The sequence below is a fragment of the Carassius auratus genome, chromosome 27, assembly GCF_003368295.1.
Source record: "Carassius auratus strain Wakin chromosome 27, ASM336829v1, whole genome shotgun sequence".
Classification (NCBI taxonomy): domain Eukaryota; kingdom Metazoa; phylum Chordata; class Actinopteri; order Cypriniformes; family Cyprinidae; genus Carassius; species Carassius auratus.
In genome coordinates, this window is record NC_039269.1 from 23,470,494 (window position 1) to 23,491,634 (window position 21,141).

General features: G+C 35.9%; 1 protein-coding gene across 1 annotated transcript in view; it reads left to right on the plus strand.

The window, feature by feature from the left end:
- The first annotated feature begins 3,253 nt into the window (after positions 1-3,253).
- Positions 3,254-21,141, plus strand: part of LOC113046428 (MAGUK p55 subfamily member 7) — a 50,891-nt gene continuing 33,003 nt past the window's right edge. Inside the window, 11 exon segments of the mRNA XM_074559822.1 lie at positions 3,254-3,331; positions 3,837-3,896; positions 4,348-4,466; positions 8,466-8,543; positions 13,118-13,198; positions 13,975-14,115; positions 16,983-17,064; positions 17,826-17,911; positions 18,226-18,300; positions 18,413-18,609; positions 20,609-20,637. Of these exon segments, the coding sequence (XP_074415923.1) occupies positions 3,869-3,896; positions 4,348-4,466; positions 8,466-8,543; positions 13,118-13,198; positions 13,975-14,115; positions 16,983-17,064; positions 17,826-17,911; positions 18,226-18,300; positions 18,413-18,609; positions 20,609-20,637 (916 nt within the window). The 5' untranslated portion in view covers positions 3,254-3,331; positions 3,837-3,868.

Sequence of the window (21,141 nt, forward strand, 5' to 3'; positions counted from 1 at the left end):
CTCAGAAAATTAGAATTACTTAAGACCTATACAAAGAAAGGATTTTTAGAAATCTTGGCCAACTTAAAATTATGAACATGAAAAGTATGAGCATGTACAGCACTCAATACTAAGTTGGGGCTCCTTTTGCCTGAATTACTGCAGCAATGCGGCGTGACATGGAGTCGATCAGTCTGTATCACTGCTCAGGTGTTATGAGAGCCCAGGTTGCTCTGATAGTGGCCTTCAGCTCTTCTGCATTGTTGAGTCTGGCATATCACATCTTTCTCTTCACAATACCCCATAGAAAATTAAGGTCAGGCGAGTTTGCTGGCCAATTAAGAACAGGGATACCATGGTCATTAAACCAGGTACTCGAAGCTTTGGCACTGTGTGCAGATGCCAAGTCCTGTTGAAAAATGAAATCTGCATCTCTATGAAGTTGGTCAGCAGCGGGAAGCATGAAGTGCTCTAAAACTTCAGAAAACACAGTGGACCAACACCAGCAGATGACATGACACCACAAACCATCACCTACTGTTGAAACTTTACACTGGACCTCAAGCAACGTGGATTGTGTGCCTCTCCTCTCTTCCTTAAGACTCCGGGACCCTGACTTCCAAAGGAAATGCAAAATTTACTTTCATCAAAGAACATAACTTTGGACCACTCAGCAGCAGTCCAGTCCTTTTTGAAGCGAGACGCTTCAGACGCTGTCTGTTGTTCAAGAGTGGCTTGACACAAGTTATGCGACAGCTGAAACCCATATACGTCTGTGCGTAGTGGTTCTTGAAGCACTGACTCCAGCTGCAGTCCACTTTTTGTGAATCTCCCCCACATTTTTGAATGTGTTTTGTTTCACATTCATCTCCAGGGTGCGGTTATCCCTATTGCTTGTACACTTTTTTCTACCACATCTTTTCCTTCCCTTCGCCTCTCTATTAATGTTTTTGACCACAGAGCTCTGTGAACAGTCAGCCTCTTTTTGCAATGACCTTTTGTCTCTTGCCCTCCATGTGCAAGGTGTCAATGGTCGTCTTCTGGACAACTGTCAAGTCAGCAGTCTTCCCCATGATTGCTTACAGAAGACTAAGAGGCCCTTGCAGGTGTTTTGAGTTAATTAGCTAGAGTGTGGCACCAATAATGTCTTCAATATTGAACCTTTTCACAATATTCAAATTTTCTGAGATACTGAATTTGGGATTTTCCTTAGTTTTCAGTTATAATCATCAAAATTAAAAGAAATAAACATTTGAAGTATATCAGTCTCTGTGTAATGAATGAATATAATATACAAGTTTCACTTTTTGAATGGAATTAGTGAAATAAATCAACCTTTTGACGATATTCTAATTATATGACCAGCACCTGTAAATGTGCTAAACTTGTTTAACTGAAGCTAAAAGATCTTAAATTAATGTATAGAAGTAAAAAATCCTATTAAACAAGGTAATGTTCAGCGGATCTCTGTGTATTTCAGTTTCTCCATAGGCTAAAAGGTTAAAAAGTGTCAAAATAGAGTATATATGCATAATGTGTACACAGTGTAATGTAGTTTAGGACTTCATAATGAAAGTAAATTTGACTACGCTGTTCTGACAGAGCTAAAAATGATAATTTTATATCAGTATCCTCTGAACCACTAGATGGCACCAGACCCACCTCACCTCTTTTCTAAATATCTGTGGCTGACTGGTCAATTCTGGTTGTGCGTTTCAGTTTGGTGGCTCAAAATTTCTGCTAAATTAACGTGTTACTTTAATATTTCTAAACTCCCTCCTAAATTGCCCAAATTCCACCAGCAAGCTCTGTTAGACTGTAAATTTGCTAAGCTACTCACACAATTTATCTCCTCACACTTCTTTGGATTACCAATATAATTGAAAATAAATCTTTATTCTTAAGGAATTTGCTTAAATAGGATATTAATCACCTTATGAATATGTTTTTATAGTTTTCCTGTTTCCACAATTTTCCTGTCCAATTTATGGAACTGAATTCTGTTATTAAAGACTCTAACCTTGTTCAGCTTTTTAAAAGCATAGGTTAAAAGTTATGTTTACTCTTTGACAAAATCTAAACAAACATCAAACAGTGTTGAGCTGACTGATAAAAAATGAAATAACAAACATATCTGTAATAGCCTATTTTTCAAAACCAAAATCAAGTAACAGCTGAAGGAGTTTATTCATTATTATTAATATTATTATTTATTTGTTGGTAAAAGTAAGATAAGGTTGTTAACTTTTTATTATTATTATTATTATTATTATTATTATTATTATTATTATTATTATTATTATTATTATTATTATTATTTCATTTTTTTATTTTTTATTGATATTGTTATTATTTATGTAAACTTGTCCAAAACCTTTGGATGGAATTAGGAGAATTTATTTTTAATTTAGTAAAGGTTAATGAATTCTTACATTAAATTATATTATTGTTTATTAAAAAAGGATGAATAAAGGCATTGACATATTTATGATAGTATTTTTGGATCCCCTGTTACCACTTAGGCTTTTTCAATAACTGAAGAATATTGAAATGTTCTGAACAATATAAGAACTAAGGTATATGGAGTGAAAAGCACACCTATTTTTGGTGCTAAATGAACCAATAATTGACGTGATAAAAAGTAGTGTGGCACTATTCCATTTGTTGACAGTAAATGTTTAGAATCAAATAGTCAATATCATTTATTACACTGGGTATTCACTTTGGAGATAATCACAATATTTCTAATTCATTTTATAATATTACATTTATCATATGGTATATATATATATATATATATATATATATATATATATATATATATATATATATATATATATATATATATATATATATATATATATATATATATATATATATATATACTTTTTTTAAAACACTAAATACATTTTATATGTGTTTTCAGTTAATGACTGAAAAAAAAAAAAAAGTTTATTTTTGTAAGTTTATTTGGTAAATTTCTTGTAAACTAGTCCAGCACAGTAAATACATCTCTGGTGTGCTTTGATTTCTTCTATAACTGGACTGCAAGGTGCTGCAATGCCATATAATCAACTATTTACTTAAAATATTCAATAAGGTCAGTAAATAAATGTAGTTGATTTTTAATGTGTCTGTTTCGCAGTTGCAGAAGGCTGAGGTTTATTTGTGCCATATTGGAGCTAAAGAGGTCAGATGCTGTGCTGCTTTATTGAGTGTGTCTGCTTGTCTGTTCCATTTAGGTCATTACCGATGATGATCTATCTGCCTGATAGTTTGTGAGTGAGCCTCTGTTACACTTCATGCAGAGTTTAGAAGTGAACTACCAGACAAGACCATTACTGCAGGCCAGGTAAGCTGTAGAATAACAAAGTTTGATTTCTGATAGTGATAGGCCCCTTTTTAATGTTAACAGGGTCTTGTGAGAGATGTTTGAATAATGAAGTTATCCTACTATAAATGCAGATCACATGCTATGTAAGTTTTATCATATAAATTGGGTCACACTGACATTCTTAATCCAGTATCAAGTTAACCAATTTATACTGATACAACAAAAAGAACTGTGTGCTACTGCAGTTTGACCATGTTGACAGTTAGTGATATTCATTTGGCATGAATTAATGATATATTATATATGAATGATTTCCCACAACAAACTGTTCATACATGTATGAGCAGAAGTGAATAATAATAACATTATACAGTACAATACAACTTTTTTGAGACAGGAAATGCAAAACCATATATATATTTACATTAAATTGTAGTGTATATGACAATGAAATAATACCAGTATCAATATTTTGCAGTGAATATGAATTGTTTTATTTTTATTTATTTTTCTTGATACGCAGGACCTTTATCTGTCGTTTTCCTGTATATCATCATGATAGACCCATCATCTGGACCAGGAGGTGAGCACGATGTTTTAGGGTCATGAGTGCAGTTTGGTGCTTGTGTATACTTTGGCTGCAGGCTTGAGTCTGTGGGATGTGGTTACTCTATGGCATTATTTCAGAGGTTTTATGAAAGATTAGTGGTGTCAGGTTGTATTTTGTGTCTCATTGAAAGCTCTCAGTTTTCGGTCTTGTGCACCTCTCCTAAAAGTTAGGTTAATAATAAGGTATGTAAAACGCAGTTGTATCTTGATCTGCATTTAAGCATTTCGTTTCACTATAGAGGGTCAGAGTTGCAAGCCTAAATGTGTTGCCAGTAGAGGGCAATATGTGAATGAGACAAATCATTAATATCCTACATTTACATGTCATGTCAATAAAAGAAAATGTTCAGTATAAAAATAGAAATGAATAATTCAGGGAATATTAGAGACTATTAGATTGTTTATCATATTCCTCTCATCTTTAGGTGTGTGTAAGTTGCTGGACTCTTTGAGTCATGGGCTGGAGTCTCATATGGACACCTCAGAGGACAGCACTTTTCTTCAGGACATGCTCAGGGGCAATACTCTGCATCTGCTTATTAAGGTCAGATTTTTTATTTTAGCAGCATCCAATATATGAGTGTTGCTAGCCCACTTTAGTGACTGTTGTTTTGCCAGGGCTATGATTTGAATTGAGTGAAATTATTTAGATCAAGTTGCTGGCTTAACCATAAGCACCTGCACATTTACACATTTACTCACTCACTCACTCACTCAATCATTGACTCCGTTAATTGATTCATTGACTCATTTGTTAATTCATTGATTCATTCAATGATTCATTGATTCATTGATTGATTGATTCATTGGTTGATTGATTCATACACTCACTGTCTTGATCAGTCACTCACTCACCCACACATTCATTCATTTATTCACTCAATCACAAATTTTTGCATTGACGTAAGGCTGGAATACACTACATGATTTTGAACAGATTTTTGCCCTGGTTTGCACCTTGGATGAGTCAAAGCTAGTTGCAGAAATTCAAGTTAGAGTTGACAGATTTCATGGAAAACTGTGTAGTGCATGATGGACACAATATCGTGATTGTTTAGCTTTAGACTGGAATTCCATCGAGTCATCACACTTAAAAATAAATTGGTTCTAAATGGTACCAGATCAGGGTTCTTTGGCTTGTTACAATAGTAGAACCCTTTTTGGTGTTAAACAGAACCCTTTTTATAAGGTTTGATAAAGAGTCATGCTTTGAAAGTGCTATATAGGACCTTAAAAGTGTCATAAATAAGTATTTTAATTAATTATAAATAAATTATAATTTCATAATATTTTGAACCTAATATCTGGTCGTATGATAAATTGTAGCATCGATTAGGGTTTTACTAAAGAAAATAAAGAAGTTATGTAATCACATTCCTGTAATATCCAGTCAAGTTCAATTCTACAATGCCTTTAAGTCCATCATGTGTTAACTTTGAGTGGCAGTTTATTTCTGCAGATGATGAGGTTGTGAGACGTAACAGCATCTAGTTTAAAATACACAAATGGTTTAGAGATACCAAGTGTTTCTTCCAGTAGTTTAAAAATATTTATTGATGTTCATGAAGGCCCAAAGCAGAGTGAGCCCTTCACAATATTAAATGGAAAAAGTGACAAAGTCATGGGATAGCTTTAATGTTTTTTGGTTCTTCTTTTCATTATTCCTTCATTCATTGAGTACTGTAAACTACTCACTTCAATCACACATTTTTCCAGTCCGTCACTTCCTAACCCTCTGGTATTCCTCACTTACATGCGGTTGTGTATAGTTGCCATTAGTGTTGTCAGTGTATCCAAATTCAAAATAATAACATGCCTTAATATGTCTGAAAATACTCTCAGAAGCAACTAGGGAATATAATATTATTATTATTATTTATTTATTTCTTAACTGTGGGTGATTTGTGTATTGTACAACAACAAAAAGGTTTTGTTTTTTTTTGACAATGAAGATCACAAGTGATGTTCACTTCTTTTCTTAGATATCATAGGTGCCAGAAAAGTCACAAATTTTCATTCTGAGGGTACATCTAAATGATCAGAGATCAACAGAGGGTTAATCGTTCATTCATACACTTTAGAATGAAATCTTTTGAAAACTAAGTTCTCCAAACACTGCAGCAAATTCACACCCAGCATCATCATTTGCTGGCAGATGGGTCTGATGAATCCAGCACATGCTGTCTGTGACACAGAGAGGGGGGGAGGCGAGGAGAAAGGGAGGAGAGGTTGAAGGGGAAGGGGAGACTGTGATAAAAACCCAAACACAGCTCAGCTGGACTGTTGGGTGCCCTGTTCCATTAGTCATGTGGATCTGTGAGGTGTTCAGTGCTCCTGCTGGATGTTTCTCTTTGAATGCTAAGAAAGGATCATATTTTCCAATCAGTCTGACTTTTCACTTTCCTAGAAACAACATAACTGCTCAAAAAATGTTTGAAAGCTATTTCTATCATTGGTACAAAAAAACTTAAAAAGCATGCCAGAAACAATATTATATGACATAATAATGAATACCTACAGTACATTAAATACCAGTAGCATTTATGGCTTTTACTGTTCTTCATGACATATTGTAAAAGACAACACACATGCAAAGACATGTGCAGATAAAACAAAACACATGCAGATCTCAGCTAATGATGTAAACTATAAAGGAAGCCCTATTACATACACACTGCTATAATATTAAAGTTTACAATAAACAAGTATTCCAAACTAGTCCAAGTTCGATTCAATATTTTTTATCACCACTCAAATAAAAATTAATGCAAACATGTAAATTGTACATAAGGTAGTTTTAAAATGACCTTATAAATATAAATTTTAAATTGTTATGTTTCTACTCTGATTCGTTGTTGATTTTAAGGCTAGGTCTATTCATTTAGGCTACTCAGTGGCTGTTATAACTTTTCCTGACAGATTTATTTAAAGAAACATTAAATATATAAGACATCAGTAACAGGTATGGGCTGTGAATCTTTGGGTAAACAGCGAGAATCAGTTAGATTCAATTCACAGTTAGTTATTAATTTTTGAAGTGCAATAACAGAATTATTAAAATGCTTCCTCTAAATGTTTGTGTACAATGCACATTTCTTAATATTAATGTGTTTATATTGTGCTTAATATTTTGATAGTGTACATGAAAGTATACTTGCAGTAGTTCCACTTTTAGCACAATCATTATACTTCATTAAATATTTAGTTGTCCTTCAGCACTACGTCCTCACAATTAAACTACTAAATTAGGTTTTTTAAGTTTACCAGTTTTGGTATACCAATTGCAGATGTGCTAAAACCAAATGTTTGAATGCTTGTGTATTTTAGTAAATATAGGAAAGTGTGTTTCATGTACTGTAATTGATCTTTTTACCTTCATTATAGTTCATTTGATAAAAAAGGCGATAGAAATTTAAAATATGAATATTTAATGTAGTTTTAAATTCAAATAAGTTCACAGAAACCTACATGCAATAATTCAAAAATAGTTTAGATGAGTTATAGCATGTGAAACTGCTGCTTGAAACTTCCCTCACACACACCTGTTAAGGGGCCATTAAAAGGAAAAGTGTTTGTTACACTGACAAGCATATCTCCAGAGGCAAGCTATGAATTTACTTTATTTGCAAGACATTTCAGCATGAGTATGAAATGTCTTAAACTGATCTCATTAAACCAAATCTCACTACACAACAACTAATGTCAGAGTCCATCTCAGCAGCGAACAAAAACATGAAACTAAAGGCTACTAAGTATGTAAAAAAGAAAGTTTTTGTTTTGGCCATATGACTGTAAAGTAAATCAAAGCTCTTAATTGTGTTGGGGGAAAAAAATTTAAACAATAAACAAGAAATGTACCATAAGAATTTGAAATAAATATGCAGTGTAAGTCAGAATATACATCATCATAAAATTGTTCACAAAATGGCAATTCCCTTATTGTGGAAATAAATATTTAATAGATTTATTTGTTGGCTTCCTATACGTAAGGTGTGATATTTGACACATTGATCTGCATTAAGAAATAGCAAGAGATTTTGATAGCAAGTGTGTTAAGTGTGTTACATGCAGTTTTGTGTTAACAGAGAATGTAGCCCCAAACCTACAAGCCAAAATGTATTTGGTTTTTAGCGTATGACATCATCTTTTTAAAAATTAAAATAGTTTTACCTAATACATCTGTTATGAAACATGTTCGTCTTTATGAGCTCTCTTAGCTGTGTGAGGACCATAAATATGATTACATCTTTCTTGGCTGATATTCTAATAGCTTTAGCATTACCTGCACCATACAGTCCAGCCAATGGATGAACAGACAGATAAACGATAAACACACACACAAAAAATCATGTTACTATAGATTTGACTGACATATTTACACTTCGGTTACTTCTGCTTATCATATTGAGTGATATATTACTTACATAATACAGAGAAACATTTTGCTTCTACAGATGTATTTCAGGGGTGAGGGTCAAAAGGGTGAACAGTAACCCTCTGGGCATCGGACGGCAGTCTAATGCCACTTCTCTTCTCCTCACAGGTCTATGACAGACTGCAGAAGTACAGAGCCCAGCGGCCTGCTCCACTGTTGGAAAGCACACAGGGCCTGGCTCAGGACGTAAGTTCTCCTCTGGGGCAACTAGTGGTTTTTGTCTCCAGACCAGAGTGATCAGACACTCAAGCAGAGCTGGGACGGGATTCAGTTGAAGGACCTTTAGTCTGTTTAGTGTTGTCAGTTTGAAGTGTACTGGAAGGGATTACTTGTGAACACCCCAGTGTCACATAAATACATGTGCAGCTTCACAGACACTCGTTTATTTATTGCTTTTTATTATTTTTTAAATTTGGCCATACCTATTTATATTCAAGGCCAAAATGGCATTTTTGTGTGTCAATGCCCAGCATGACCCAATTTTTCCTAAGCTCTTTAAAACTGCAGTGTATAATTTCTGCACCACCAGCATGACAAACTGGAAATTAGTTAAAAAATAATTATTGTTTCAAACAAGCTTCCCGAAAAACCCTGTCATCTGCATTGGTCAAAGAAATAAATAGTCCTGTACTAAATTCTCACCACTGGTTGAGCCAATATCGCTACGTCAGACTGGTCAGTGTCTTGCTTCAGGAAGTAAGGAAATATTTGATAAAAGGCTCAGGTTTTAATACAGATAATTTGTTAAATACAATGGATATTATTATGTGTCATTATATGTGTACTATTGTGTACATGAACAATAATAATTTCTGTTTACTTCGCTCAAAAATTGAGTTTGGACAGCTAAAGAGAGAAACTAGTATCCAGACAACAATATCTACTGTGTTGTCTACAGTGGTTTCCAAAGTTAACTCCAGCAATCTCCAGCATTATCTCCAGCGATCTCCTTAAGTAATCCCCTGTGTATGTATTTGTATGTTCTGCTCCCCTGTGTAGTGTGCTGCTCTGAATCTCTGCTTACATACTTAGCTGTCATTATTCTTAAACTGTGTAATAAATACCTGCGATTGGGTTCCTAATATTTTGTCTACCGTGTTTGGTGTTCTGTAACAGAAGGCCAGACCACAACCCACCATGAACCCTGCAGGCACCCCACTCTTGTTCCTTTTTAATGAAGAGCTCTCCATTGGGCAGAAACTATATGGAATCAAGTTGGCCCTGCCACTCAGTCCCTTAAGAATTAAATTTCCCATTACTGTGAGGTTTTTGGAGATTCTGTTGGTGATACTTAAGTCAGTGAACAACTCTATCAGTTACGTCAAGGAAAACCTCAATCATAGATGCTTTGAAATTCTGGACCCTCACAGCTGCCAATGACTGGAATGAGCCAACATCCCATCAAGAACTGGAACTCGCATTGAGGCTGCAACATGCTGCTCACAACAACTCCAGCGGGCTTGTATAATTCATTCAGCTGTCCATCTGCATGGCTCACTGGATGAAGAATTGCCTCAATGATACATCACATCTGCTCCTTGTATCTTAATTCCCAGCCAGATACGTCTCCAGAACCAGGCCACAAACAAGTGACAAATGATGTGACATAGGGCCAAGTATGGTGACCCATACTCAGAATTTGCTGAGTTTGCCATGCTCTGCATTTAACCCATCCAAAGTGCCCATAACAGTAACACAGCATTAAATACACATCATGAACACACACCCGGAGCAGTGGGCAGCCATTTTTGCTGCGGCGGGGAGCAGTTGGTGGTTCAGTGCCTTGCTCAAGGCTCGTGGTATTGAATGTGGAAAGAGTGCTGTACATTCACTCCCCCCACCTACAATCGTTGCTGGCCCGAGACTCGAACTTTTAACCTTTTGGATAATAAGTCCCACTCTCTAACCATTAGGCCATGACTTTCCCCAAACTGGCAAAGATCTGCACTTGCTCTCTCTCCTCGGCAAAGCGTCAATCCTTGTGTACTCTTGATCTCTGTCCATATTATGGAGTACAGACATGTGGTATCTACACACCCCATCGAGACCCACAAACAAAGAGTTTCGTCACTTACCATAATCTCTATGCCAAGCCTTTAGCCACCTTTGTAACTCTTACTGTCTCTAATGCCTCCCTATCTGTGTCTAGATTTAGGGTCAGCCTGCAACTTAATATCTGTTGCACCCACCTCCAGAATATCCATGTGAAACTTCATGTTCTTCTAAATAAAAAGGAAACCTCTGGGTCATAGCACTATCTGTCACTGTGTGGGCCAAATAAGGCTACAGCTGGGCTGCTTGCAAGTGGAAGACATCACTCTCCTGGTTCAGGAAAAGACAACAGTGGTCATCATCTTGGAGTGCCCATGGCTCGTTAAGCACCCATGGTATCCTGTTCTTCAGGACATGTCCTGAAGTGGGGCCCTCCGTGTTTGCTTTATTGCTTTCCATCAGTTCCTCCATGCAAGTCGCTTGTATTTGAAGTCAATTCCATTACCATCAAGACCCAATTAAACAAATGTCTCTTGAAGCTCCGTCCTGTACTTCTCACTTCAAGAAAGCCTTCTGTCCCAAGTGAGCCTCCCACTTACCACCTCATTGACAGTGGAGCCACGCTGTTAATCTGCTGCCTGGTGAACCAGTGCCTAGAGAAAAGATTTATCCACTGTCATTCCCAAACAGAAGTCCATGGAAAAGTACTTGGAAGCACTATCCCAGGGCTACATTCATCCATCAAAATCCCCTGCTGCTACTGGTTTCTTATTTATGATGAAAAAGGACAAAAAAGTATCTGCATCGATCACCAGTCTGTTAACAAACTTACTGTGAAATACAGGTACCCTCATCCTGGCTACTTTGGAATTGTTGTGTGAAGCTATCATCTTCATGAAGCTTGACCTTTGCAGCACATACAACTTCATTCGGATAATACGTTTGAATGGAAAACAACTTTTGTGGCCCCTACATTACTGTGTCATCTCATATGGCCTGGTCAGTGCCCCTTCTGTATTCCAAGAGTTCACGAGTGAGGTGATCCAGGAGTACCTCCATCGCTTTGTCCAGGTTTACATCCATTGTATATTACCCGAACGAGACTGACCATTGTCACCATGTCTCACTTGTGCTGGCCAAGCTGAGTGAGTACCATTTTGACCTCAAAGCTGAGAAGTGTATATTCCATTAGCTTTCATCAGTTCCTTGGATATCACATTAACCCTAAAGGGGTCAAAATAGATAAGGGGAAGACAGAAGCAGTAAACTCCTCGCTCAATCCTACAACCTCAACTTGTACAATTCATACAAATTGTTGAATAAAGTTGTTATTTTTGTTTTCTTTGCATACAAAAAAATATTCTCATAGCTCTGTAAAGTAACAGTTGAACCACTGATGTCACATGGGTTATTTTAACAATCTCCTCGTTACTGTCTATGGGAGGGTCAGAGAGCTCTCGGAATGCATCAAAAATATCTTACTTTGTGTTCTGAAAATGAACGAAAGTCTTACAGGTTTGGAACGACATGAGGGTGAGAAAGTAATGACAGAATTTCCATTTTTGGGTGAACTATCTCTTTAACGCTTCAGTGTACCCCACGGTGCCCCAGTATACAAAGCAAGGTTCATAATCATTATAAGGTTTCTATGTATTAAGAAAGTCACTGTTGGTGTAATGGTCAGGTGTCCCAATATCCGAATTTGGTGCTCAAGAAGAAACATTTTTTTCTTATTATAAATTTTTATAATAGAGCTTTTGACAAAGTTTGGGGTAGAGATTTTTTTTTTTTTTTTTTTTATAAATCTCAATTTACAATAAATACTTTTAAGCAGGAAAAAAAACTATTTTCAACATTGCTAATATTAGTGCTAATAAATCTTTTTTTGTTGTACAAGATAGATATATTACAAGGATTTCTGAAGGATCATGTAACACTGAAAACTTATGCAATTACTGAAGATGACACAAGAATAAATTACATTTTAAAATATATTTAATTCTAGTTTTGGTAAGCTGAACTACTGACTAAAAAGATGTTAATTTGTGTTTTTTGTTTCCACTTATTGAAGTATTTTAATCACAGAAACAGTTGGATTGCAATTCAACCTCTATCTTTCCTCATTAAAGTTATCTCCCAACAGTATTCACATTTATATTATAAAACTAAAGTTTTTCCTTTTCCTTGCACACCTTGCAAAAACAATCAGCTCTGTCTTTATCAACTCAATTCTGCAGAGACTCTTAAAAGAAAGATTATCTCCAGCTTTTGACTGTGCATGCTGTATTTCATTAAGGCAAAGAGTAGTTTTAAAGTGTATCACTTTCCATCTTCTCTCGGACTGAAAATGAGGAGGACATTTTGGAGCATTTAGCCGTTAAAAGCATTTTCCTTACATCGCAGCTCAGTGTAAAATTTCAGTTTTGGAGATTTAATGTTTGTTTAATGTCAGGTCCGGTGTCACTCAGAACCACATTCAGTCAGGTTGGTTGTTGCTTGGCTGAACCACAACAGAAACAGCTATTTCTCCAGGTCTCCTGGTACTGTGGCTTTTTGACCTGCTATGCAAACATTCGCATAATATTGTCAAGTGGGTTGGGATAGACTGAACCAGACCTCCGAGCATTGCCAAAGCAAACTGGCACCAGATCAGTTCATGATACCTGGAGCACAAACTAAGCCAAATGGGTTGGTCAGAGACTTTTGCCTGTTATACCATATCATATAGACATTATGAAATGTTTAATGCTTCTTATTTGTCATTCCAGTTGGCAGAAGAGCTGCGCTGTGTAGTCGCCAGCCCAGAGACAACAGAGTTGTTATACCTGCTCTATAAACCTCATGTACAGGTGAGAAGAGAATATACATTTAGGTCAAGATTCAGTGACAATTACAAAAAAGGCAAAGGCTTGACTGACATAAATGTTTGACTGAAAACAGAAGAAAATAAAAGAAAATCTGCTTTTATGGTGGGCTGGTGTCAAAGTACACAAATAGTATTTGGTAAAAATTTCATGATATATCATTAATAAAATATTGAAAAACTGAATATGAAAAAAACATCTTAAGGCCTGTAAAAATCCAGACCCACACATTAAGTTTATAGAGTTCAGGAGTTTCACCAATGAGAGCTTTGACAGATTTATTTGTGATTGGTCTAATGATATGTTGCTTCTTGGATCATTTGTTTGGCTCTCACATTTTATAAAGCAACACTAGGTTGCCTCAGTAAGGTGATATCCAATGTGGAAAGATTCTTTATCAAGCCAAGTGTAAAGACCAGTCAGCAGTGTTGACTGTTGGTTTTCCTTTTGATTTTCTGAAAATATTTTAACCTTTTATATGTATGCTACTGTTCAAAAGATTGTGGTCTGTAAAAGTTATTTATGTTTTTGAAAGTCACTTTTAAAGACTGCATTTTTTTATTATAAGGCTGCATGGACAATCCTGCCCTACATTTTGTCTCATTCAAAAAGATTCTTCACTCGGATATACATATTCATTATACATATTGTTGTGAAAAAAAAAACAAAACAGTGATTTGTAACATCGTGTCACACATTATCCCTTACAAACGTGGCTAACTTAATTCCTAATTCCACTATGTTTTCATTATCCTCTTCAGGCTCTTCTCTCAGTGCATGACATGGTGTCTCAGAAAGAGTATGACCCTCGGTTGCCTCCTCTACCCCCACTGCCCGATTACATCGAGAAAGAGGAAGATTCATTCAAGATTGTTTGTTTGGTTAAAAACCAGGAGCCACTGGTGGGTCCTTCTGAATAAAATGAGTAAAAAAATAGGAAAATAGTCCATGTTTGTTAAAACAGGTTTGTAGTAGTAGGAACTCAGCATTTAAGTCATTATGGACCGTCATCATATCTACAATCCATTAGAGATATCTGCTCCACCTTTAAATGTAAATTGCACTGGTCTGCCATACAACATTAAACTGTCAGATGCATTTACAAACTCATTCCTGAAGACTATTGCTTGGAAAGTTCATTCATAGATTAACTTTTTCCATCAATTAAACTCTGAGTTATACTTCATGTTTATGTAAAAGTCAGGGCACTGAAATTGATTAGAAATCAATTGAAATCAAGTAATCAGACTGAACTGTTTTTGATTATAATCAGCATAACACTAATAAGGCACGCATATTTAGGGGTAAGATTTGGATTATAATACTTAAGAGTATCAAAGTGCAACCTGGATCAGTTTACCTCCAGAATCATATTTTCCATCTCTGAGCAAAACCATCTGCACTTACATTTGTGGTACTTAGATGGGATGCTTTGAATACAAATAGGAAACACTGTAAAGCCCTCTCCTAATAAAATGCATGACTTCAGATCGAACCCTCTCAAACAAGGTCTATCTTTTTATTGTGGTTTATCCTTCTCGTTTTGACGCACAATGTGGCTGTCTTCCCATTCATAATGCATAACTTGTAAAATGCAGATTTTCCCTATTATTAGTATTTTCGTCTATAACATCTGGTGAATAATGCTGAAGCAGGCAGCCATTTGAATGGAGCTTCATGAATTCCAGAGAATGAATGGAAAGAGATGACTGTGACGAAAAGTCCTTCAATGTCATCATGCTCCCTAAAGGTTTTTTTTTTTTTTTTTTTTTTTTTTCATTGTTGTATATCATGATTGCGATTAGAATTGAATACACTACTAGAGAACAGTCAAATAAACAACATTTTCTAGCAGTCTGGTGGGAACAAGAAGATGCAGAGTGTCACTAAATATACTACACTGTTTTATTTTAGTTTTGTTTGATTTTTTTTTAAAGTTAGCAAGGACACATACGGCTGATTAAAAGTGACAGTAAAACATTTATATTGCTACCTAAAAAAGAAATTAACTTAAAAAAAAAATAATAATAATAATAAAACAATAAAAAAACTAAATGTCTCATGGTTTGCACACAAATATTAAGCAGTACAACTGTTTTCAGCATAAAAAACAATAAGAAATGTTTCAATCACTAAATCAGCATTGTTTTTTATAAATATCTGGATCATGTGACACTAAGGACTGGAGTAATGACTGCCAAAACTTCAGCTTTGCATCACAGCAATTAATAAAGCTGCATGCAGTGTTGAAAGGGCCCTCCCACCCAGCCCACCACCTTCAGATGGCAAAAAAAAAAAAAAAAAAACTGAATTTAAAGTGGTAAATATAAGAGGAATATTTATTTGTGCCAAACTCTGCATCTTTAAGTTAGTATAAAGCAAGTTGTTTACTGTTTCCAGCAGAAGATGCTATGATTATGACAGAAAATTGGCCTTTACATGTGTTCAACCCAGGACTCTTATTAAACATGTGAAGTTTGGAGCAGATACGACATAGTATGGCTTACAACAACATGACCGTCTTTATGACATCTGAAACCAGTGCTTTGCCATCATCCCAGTATCATGCTGTGATACTGTACAAACAAAAGTGTCTGCAGACTTGGTCTGTGCTCGATGTATTTGTGGTTTACAGGGAGTTGTGCAGTAGAAGTCAGACCTGGCAGATGGGGGTTACCTTACAAATTATTATCAGTGATGTTGCCATGCGGCTACATTAACCTTAAATCTGACTGTTCTCTCTTTGAGCAGGCTATTACAAAGAGGCACAAACCAGAACCCATTTGCTTTCCCACACCATGAGTAGAGAGTTATAAACACTGGGCCATGGCTTTTCCTATTTTTATTTAAGGATCATGAGAAGGTACTAAAAAGTTCTCCACAACCTAAAGAGATCTTATTGTCATACTTATAGGGGGCCTTAGCCCTGCGATTAAGGACTACAGGCCATTTTGGCTTCTCCTGTGGTTGAGGAACTATGCAGGGCCCCCTAACTCTTGTCCCTTATAGCATAATTTACCTCATTGTCTGATTCTGCACCGGCTTGTTAAAGCCTGTCCTCCTGAAAACAGTTATCTAAAAGGCCTTTCAAAGACTAAAATATCACCCAAGTTTGGACTAGAGTTAAATTTAGGACCTCTGCAAGTTGTTAATATGTTTTGGAGGGTTTAACCTAAACAATATTATTGTAGCTGTGGTATTGTGCCCACAGTCATTGTACTGATTGTCATGGGAGATGATGTGTATGAAATGAACATTTTGGTACACGATTAAAACAGAAATGATTTTTCTGTTCAAGTGATGTGAGATGGTGCTAATAGTTATGGAACTGTAGCAAAACACAGACATGTGTCTAATTCATCAAGGTCAAATGTGATGTGTGTTTAGATCCAATGGACCTGGAAGATTAATTCCATTGGCTGTTGAATTTTCCTTCACACACTAAAAGAAAACGGATCAAATGTTTGACATATCATGTCAACAATATGTGTGATTTAAAACAAAAGCTTTTCTGTCCTAATTTGAGCTTTCACGACGGGTTTCCCTCATTAAGTTTGACTTTTTCATGGTTTAAGGCAACATTTAAAGCTCAGCTCTCACTGCATAACATGCTTAAGATTCTTTTTATGATATTCACACCTGTATCACCCTTTCTTAAGACATTTCTGTACCGATTTCTAACCTGACACTCACATATTGATTTACAAGCACATTGCTTTTTGGAACTTTAATTTAAAAAAAAATAATTCAGAATGTTTCTATGTTCCAGGGAGCCACCATCAAGAGAGATGAGTCTACTGGAGCTATAGTGGTGGCTCGGGTCATGAGAGGAGGAGCTGCTGATCGAAGTGGTGAGAAACATTTTTAATTTATTAATATTAAAAACTAACTAGAACCAAAATCAGTATATAGACATAGGAGAACACTTAAAGTTGACACGAAAAGAAAAAAAATTACCATCTTATTGATCTTATTGTGAATTATTCATCCATACTGTACATATGTTTCATTTTTACTCATAGCTCATAGTTTTTAATCAAAATGTCATAACTGCCATGGCTTTCCAGTCATTTAGTCCACTTAGCTTACATTCAGATATGCAGCCATCTGATATTTTTCCCCTTTTCTATTTTCTTGGATGTACATCACAATATGAAACAAAAGATTGGTCGCTAATCAAAAGTCTTTCTTGGCACAGTGCTATACAAATGCTTATAGTTCCTGGTTAAGTGGGGGAGTCGTGGTCTAATGGTTGGAGAGTTGGACTCGCAATTTAAGGGTTGTGGGTTCGATTCTCGGGCCGGCAGGAATTGTAGTTGGGGGGAGTGCATGTACAGTGCTCTCTCCACCTTCAATACCATGACTTAGGTGCCCTTGAGCAAGGCACTGAACCCCCAACTGCTCCCCGGGCGCCGCAGCATAAATGGCTTCCCATGATGTGTGTGTGTTTAATGCTGTGTGTGTGCACTTTGGATGGGTTAAAAAAGCAGAGCACAAATTCTGAGTATGGGTCACCATACTTGGCCGTATGTCACATCACTTAAACTCAATGTTTAACATAATTAATTCTGCTAAAACATTCTTCTCATTGGTTCATTGGTTAATACTACAGGTCTAATTCATGAAGGGGACAAGCTCAAGGAAGTCAATGGTGTTCCAATGGAGGACAAGAACCCAAAGGAGATCCTTCCCATACTAGTATGCATTTTGGAAGCTGGTTTCCAGCATAGGATGATATTGTGTTGGTGTCCCCACAAGACGTTTTAACTAGCTTAACTAGCAAACCTCTCTTGGTTAACATGACTATACTGTCTAGACCAGAAGCCAATAATATCCAAAATAGAAACTGGTGTCTAATCTGTGTGTGTAAATGTTTTTTTTATTTTTTTATTTTTAGAATGTACGTTTTCTGCAGGATGACAAATCTGCATTTTGTCTTTATTCATAAGTGTTATTGAATCTGAAAGTTGTAAGCTTGTTTTGGGCCTGTATGTTATTATCACATTCTCCAGGCCAAGTCAGAAGGAGCAGTGACCTTCAAAGTCATCCCTGGCACCAAAGAAGAGCCAGAGACCATGGATAACAAGGTCTCACTATTAAAATAATAATGTGTAAAGAGCTGTTTTCTAAATTGATTTACACTTCAGATAATTAAAACCGAACTTGTTGACATCAAAATGTATTTGTGGGTTTTTGCAGATCTTTGTAAGGGCACTTTTCAACTATAATCCCCAAGCAGATCCTGCTATTCCATGCAAAGACGCCGGGTTGGAATTCTGGAGAGGAGATGTGTTACAGATTGTAAGCCAAGAAGATGACACCTGGTGGCAGGCCAGACGGCACGGTGACGCCAACCTCAGGGCTGGATTGATTCCCTCAAGACAGCTTCAGGAAAGGTAAGAAAACTTTCGTAATCATACTATTGCAAAGTTTGAACTCCAAGTCTAGACTGAGAAACTAAATCCTTCTTTTGTCAGAGTCATACACAGACTTTGTCAGTCAGACTCAGATCCTGTCATCATTTTCCCAATGTTGAATTAGACACAGTCAAGGGTAACACAATCTGACACTCCCTTAGTCAAACTTTCGCTCATAAAAAGGAAAACAATCAATGTCATCAAAATGTGTCTTTTGTCTGGACAGTTTTTGCCTATAAATGACATCAGAAGATGAGAATATATCAGCCTGCATAGATTTTGTTTTTTGTGTGTCTTTGAGTTAATGACATGAAAGTGACATTGCTGAAAGGTTTACTAAATAACTTGATGTAGCCTCAACATAAGATGAAACATTCTGACCCTCTGAGGCCGGTTCCCACAAACTGTTAAGTATGTTCTTAAACTGGCATGCTGACTTTATGGAACTTTCGGGAATACATATTTTTCTTTTTCTTCTTCTTCTTTTGTCTAGACAGTTTGGTAGTCGATCAAACAAGTACATCTGAGGGTGAAATAATATGCCAGGTATATTCTGAGAAAAAAAGTTTTGTTTGTGAATTGGTGTTTTTATTTCTTATTAAAGACTTATAGAATATAACAGATACATTATATTATATTTTTTTGTGATATAATATACACTACTGTTAAAAAGTTTGGAGTATAAGTAAAGATGTTGCTATATTGTTACAAAGAAAGTATTAAAGACAGTTCTTTTGATCTTTCTGTTCATTAAAGAATGTTGAAAAATATCTTCGTTTCCACAAATATTAGGCAGAACAACTGTTTATAACTGTGATAATAAGCAATGAGTACAAATTTAGCATATTAGAATGATTTTAGAAGGATCATGTGACACTGAAGACTAGAGTAATGACTGCGAGAAAATTCAGCTTTGCCATCGCACAAATAAATCACATTTTAAAATATGGTTATTACTGCAATTACAATTCTTACTTTTGAACCATAGTGAATTTCAGCCAGAATAGGCTTCAGTGTCAACCAGACCTACTAATGTTTTTGTCTAATGTTTTGACTATGACAGACTGAACGTCTTTTGACTTTGTATTTTGAAGAGACAGCTTTACAATTTTTATGAGGAATTTCCCTGAGCGTAACTGAGATGTTGATATTTTCAGCATGATTCCTATGTTTCCCTACAGGAGAGTGACTTTACAAAGGCCTGCAGTTCTGTTCCACCCACTGAGAGAGTCGATGATATTTGGTGGTAAGCTCAGTAATCCAAACAGTATTGAAACATCATGCAGATAAGACAGCATTTGAAATATTCAAATGCTAAATATATTCACTCTCTCTTGCCCTGTCTCAAATAGTGTACTTTATGTGCACTAGCAAACCTTTAATTGCTGCCATGCATACATACTTGAGCCAGGCAGCAGGGCGTTCATTTTGTCATTTTAGTTGCTTTGGAGGGATGCAGCCCTCATTGTGCATTTCTGAGCCTTATGTCTTGCTCAGATCTGCATAGACATCAACGCTGCATTCAGTTGACCAAATAATATATACGCTATACGAAGGCATAAAACAAAACAACTAAGCCTATAAGACATAAAATTATCAGGTTTAGGTTTAGGGGCGGGTTAGGTAGAGGTCATTCGTACAAATTCATACGAATTGTGCAACTCATAAAATACATAAGATTTTGCACAAATCATATGAATTTGTGCGAATTAGGTCATACAGATTAATACGAATTAGCCACCTTGTACAATATGTACGAATTGCGGTGAGATCAGGCTGGGTAAATTGAAACAAATCCAGAAAAGCATGTGCTGATAATTTAAAGCTCCTGTTGTATTGAATAAACAAAGGATAGACTCCCATGCTGTGTTAAAGAGTGATGTTGAAATAATTGTGGAAATGGAGTGATGACACACTTAACATCACTACAAAAACTGTCAGTGACAGTCAGAGATGAGAGTGTGTCTAAAGGTGCCAGGCATCTTCCTGGAGCTGCTCTCTGGAGACGTGAGCTGAATAAATGACCTGATAAAGTCTGAGGAAGTGCTGTAAATTTCAGTGGCTATGCCGGACATATTAAAAAATGTTTTACTACGTGTGAACACATTCATACTAAGCCACTGGAAAGGTTGCATTTGCACTGTTCAGAACAATCTGAGTCAATCCTTCATTTTGGCTAAAGACTTCAGCATAGACTAAGCAAAGACAGCAATGTGTGACCTCAGGATGAAAGCAGTTCTCCAGAAACATATTTAAAACAATTGTACAATTAAATACCACAAAAACATAAAGGCGTTCTTTCCGTTTTGTTGTAATATTATATTTTTTTATTAATATTTTACAATAATGTTCAATAAAGTTATTTTAAGTTATTAAAGTTATTTTGAAGAGGATTCTTTGTAGAATTTTTTTATTTTTTATTTAATGTATTTGATATCCATTTCTTATTCAGATTAATACAAGCAAACACAAAGTTTTTGATATTATTTGATATAGATTTGATATTACAGT